Here is a 4,543-nt window from a genome sequence, read left to right as displayed (position 1 = left end):
ATCTGAAAGCTGAATATATAATCTTTCCATTGATGTATGGTTTGTTAGGATAGGACAATATTTGGCCGAGATGCAACTATTTGAAAATCTGGAATCTGAGGGTGCAACAAAATCTAAATATTGAGAAAATCATCTTTAAAGTTGTTCAAATGAAGTTCTTAGCAATGCATATTACTAATCAAAAATTAAGTTTTGATATATTTACGGTAGGACATTTACAAAATATCTTCATGGAACATGATCTTTACTTAATATCCTAATGATTGTTGGCATAAAAGAAAAATGTATAATTTTGACCCAATGTATTGTTGGCTATTGCTACAAATATACCCCAGCGACTTAACACTGCTTTTGAGCTGCAGGGCCACATATTATCAGTATCATAGTTTTGAGCTACAGGACATGTGCGTTCACCGCTGGATGATTTCTCTGAGCAGAACAGACCTGGATGTCTGCAGGTTTATTTCACGTGTTTGCAGTGACTCTGAGGATCATCACAGCTTTCCTCGGTGCGCTCAAACCTGGACAGAAAGAGACACCAGAGGAAGAGAGGCATCCAGGCGTCTAATGGAGATTTCACAAAACACCCTTCGAAATGTGCTGGTTATTTTGTTCAGAAACGTGGTGCTGCTTCATGATTGAAATGTGAAGAGTACATACACAGTGTTTCACTGCACACATTAAACCACGAGCAGATGTTTTCAGCAGAAGATGTGGGTCAGTGTAATTCAAATACCATTTATTTTTTACCTTTAAAGTATAATTTTACAGTGTGCTGGGTTTGTACAGTGCTCGAAGGCCGATCGAGGAATATTATCCATGCACGGTTCACAAGAAGAGCTTTAGACTCGATCAAACCTGAAAGAGCAAAAACAAAGCAGAAGGCAAATGTCATCCTGATGAGACGTTTACAAAAATGGAGCAAACGAAGCTTGTGAGATCCTCTCTGTATTCTGAGAGAAGGATGACCTGTAGTGCTAGTTTAGATGGTTTAACCCGCTCACAACCCATTCAGGGCCGTTCAGTCTTTGTTAGGATGGGTTTTGGCAGATGTTTCAGGACACAATGCTTTAACGAGCACAAGTGTGTCTCAGGTCTGGGCTGCGTTTATCAAAAGCATCGTAAGCCTCAGTTGACCGTAGCTCTATTGGTGACAATGGTTCTGCGATCAATTTAGGCTTACGATGCTTTTGATAAACGCAGCCCCGAGTGTTTCTGCGTGCTTCGGGGATTTACAAACCGTACCTTCTTATAGAAACCATCGGAAAGCTAATAAAAAGTCATGCTTGCATTTAAATGTTTAATTTATTGTTTCTAGTGGTGCAATGCTTCTGTTATTACATGTCTGTGCAGAAAAAGAAAGACTTCAAGTGAAAACTTCACATGGCTAAAGCAGCTCCAGAATACAACCTCACGCCGTAAACAACGCTCGGCAAAAACAGAACTCTGTACATTAAATATCCTCTTAAAAATAACAACACAAGGACAAGGCCTTTGCATTCAAACGCTCAAACTCTTTCTTCTCAAATTCAACAAAATAACCTCTATTAAAGAAAACGGCAAAACAGAATATGGTGATTTTGGTATTCAGACAAAAGAGCCACACTTTATAAATCCAGCTGATGAATGCATCCTGATGATCTCCCCGGATACAGAGCAGTGTGGCCGTGGCTGCGTTTTCATTGGACGGGGACAGAGGAAGTGGGAGGAGCCAAGAGGCAGACTCAGAACTAGGGCAACTGAAATTCCATTCAACAGTGAGAAAATAAGACGAGTTATTACACTTTCCAGCCCGCTGACAATACAAATGAAACATGGACTCGAGTGCCGGAGAGAATGTAGTCTGTGGAGTAAATGTGCCAATCTGCAGCCACTTTGTCACACCAACATAAAAGAGGTTGAAGCGGATGGGTGACAAAGTGAGCCAGCAGCAGTGGTGTTCAAGACCCTAACAGAAGATCACACTCCTAACAGAACAACAAAACAAATCAAAGCTTTCAATAGCGTCTAAATCAGTAGAGCGACACCGAGTTGACCCCACGGAGAGTCATGAGGATGCAGCGTTTGTCCGCAACGGTCCACGCTGACGCAGCAAACGCATACCACAAAGCCTCGGGTTTCCCTTCATTCGGCTGCTGAGGTATTCTCAGATGATGATGATGATGATGAAGATGATGATGGAGCTGGAGGGGATCCAGAGGTTTGCACACATGCACCATCCGCTACAGCGACGGTTCACACCAAGACTGCGTCTGCGTCTGCGCACCAGACTCTGCAGGCACCCGCGTCGCTCCAGGGTCATCATCACAGACAGATGGAGAATGGAGATGGCCGTCGGCGCTGGCAGAGAGTGCGGCTCCGCTCCGGGGCTTTAAGGCCTGGTCTCGGTCCTGGAGGCGAGCGGATGCGGTCTCGAGGCAAGGTGTGGGCGACTGCTACTCGTTAGTCTGGACTGGAGGGACCTCGTCAGTTCCCTCCCAGCTTTCTTGGGGCCGCTGCGGGTTATTCATGTGCTGGGCGGCCGGGCCGGTGTAGGGCTGGTTATTCGGCTGCAGAGAGAGCGAACACAAGTCAAGTCACTTATTTATAAAGCACTTTTAACAATACAGATTGTGTCAAAGCAGCTTTACAGCATTAAATAGGAAAATAGTGTGTCAATAATGCAGAAGGACAATAGTAAACACTAAATGTTCAGTTAAAGGCAGTTGAATACACACACACACTGAAGTACAGTATTTAAGTGTTCACGCAAACATGATCTGTTCTGTCTTAAGTGAACGTTTGTGGAAACAGTTTATGTGTAACATTATATTAGATCCGGTACAGTACAGTAGGTCTTACTATAGGCCGTCTGATTAATGTTAATCTAACAATAAAAGAAAAGATCGCTGCTCTTCATTGAACTGCTTTTGTAGTTTTAATAATCAATTTATTTGTGATGAATACACTTTTTTAGATTTGATTATTTGTTTTTCTTACTTGAATGGTTTTGTTTAAATGTAAAATAAAAAATTATCTTCATGGAACATGATCTTTACTTAATATCCTAATGATTTTTGGCATAAAAGAAAAATCTATAATTTTGACCCGTACAATGTAATAATAATTATAATAAATAGCTATATTGTGATTATTAATACAGTAATTATTATTAAGAAAAGAACTGGAGGAAAAAATGCACCGTTGCTTGGTGATTTTGCTCACTCATTTTTCGTCCTCATTTAGAGGGTCTTTTAATGGAGAAAATACCTCATTTTTGAAAATGTGCTCATTGTGACTCATTTAGCCAGCACAGGTCACATTATGTCCATTCAGCCCGGTGTAAATCTGGCAGAGCAGTCGTCAGGTGTGCAGCGATGGTGTGAAAGAACAGGAAGTGGATAACCTCTGCCCATATCTGTCCTCACAACTAATCCATATTTTGACCTTTTCTCTTTTTCCCACTGATGAGAAAGTGTGTGAGATGTGGTGTGCACTTGGCCTCAGAGGACAGCAGTGAAGGACTAGCGTGTGGACGTCACCTGCTGATACTGTGTTCCTGGAGAATGAGGATAGAGCGCAGTGTCCTCCGGCGGCGACGAGTCGTGCTCATCAGGTGCTTCCTGATCATCTGGCTCCTGAACAAACAAACAAACATGTGTTGATCTAGTAGAGCGATTCCCAGGGAACGCATGACGAATGCAAGTCACTGTAGATGTTAGCACTTTAGCCATTATGCATCAATATCTCAGCATATAAGCAACTGAACTCTTAGCCTAATGCTTATTGAAAATATTTTATTATTACCTATTATTCAAGAAATAGACCAGCTCCCCAAAACTCTATATTGATTAGTAGGAATGTAATGATATCAAAATCTCACGATACGATAATGTGAAGTCCACGATACGATATTTATGGCGATATTTTAAAAAAAGACAAGACAAATGAAGACTTGGGAAAAAATGAAAATGTTGTACATTTTAAAGTTAAATTCTTCTATCTAAAGCACTTTGAGAGTTCAAAATTAAGAGCTGCAACCCTTGTTCTTATCTAAGAAAACTTAAGTCAGAAAAAAGTCAGTGAATTGACTTGAACCTGAACTTTAAAGGAGACTCAACCCTCTTTTTATTTGTGATATATACTGTCTCAGTCTAAACTACACTCACACTGGGGTTTTAAGGAGGTCAAACAAATTAGAATATAATAATAATAACAACAATGACAGTAATAGCCATAAATTGTAAAACAGTTGCACTGTAAAATAAATGAAAATGAATATTTTATAAGTATATTATTTTTGCTTTACACTACAGTAGAGAAATTACAATACTTCTTTCCTAATTTCTACACTTGAAAGATATTTAGAATTTGGACTCATTTAAACCGCTAGCTGTCAGCTATTCATATACTGCACTCTTACGCTTTTATTCTGACGGAAACGGCAGTAGAGCAAATCTAGTGAAACGCTGTAATCATCTGCCGTGAAAATAAAGCCTAACTAAACTCACAGCACGTGAAATAAAGGAGTTGACTGCATTCATTCAGTGTGAACGAGTCGTTC

The 4,543-nt window shown here is 40.4% G+C and overlaps 1 protein-coding gene across 1 annotated transcript in view; it reads right to left on the bottom strand.

Moving 5' to 3' along the window:
* Positions 1-724: 724 nt before the first annotated feature.
* LOC107750838 (probable ubiquitin carboxyl-terminal hydrolase FAF-X) overlaps positions 725-4,543 on the bottom strand; it is a 43,147-nt gene continuing 39,328 nt past the window's right edge. The window contains exons 37-38 of the mRNA XM_016566387.1: positions 3,522-3,617; positions 725-2,549 (exon numbers count right to left, since the gene is read on the bottom strand). Coding sequence (XP_016421873.1) covers positions 2,436-2,549; positions 3,522-3,617 — 210 coding nt within the window. The 3' untranslated portion in view covers positions 725-2,435. The remainder of the gene's footprint in view (positions 2,550-3,521; positions 3,618-4,543) is intronic.

The sequence above is a fragment of the Sinocyclocheilus rhinocerous genome, unplaced genomic scaffold (genome assembly GCF_001515625.1).
Source record: "Sinocyclocheilus rhinocerous isolate Xijiao unplaced genomic scaffold, SAMN03320098_v1.1 scaffold3529, whole genome shotgun sequence".
Classification (NCBI taxonomy): Eukaryota; Metazoa; Chordata; class Actinopteri; order Cypriniformes; family Cyprinidae; genus Sinocyclocheilus; species Sinocyclocheilus rhinocerous.
This window is presented reverse-complemented; position numbering and strand designations above follow the sequence as displayed.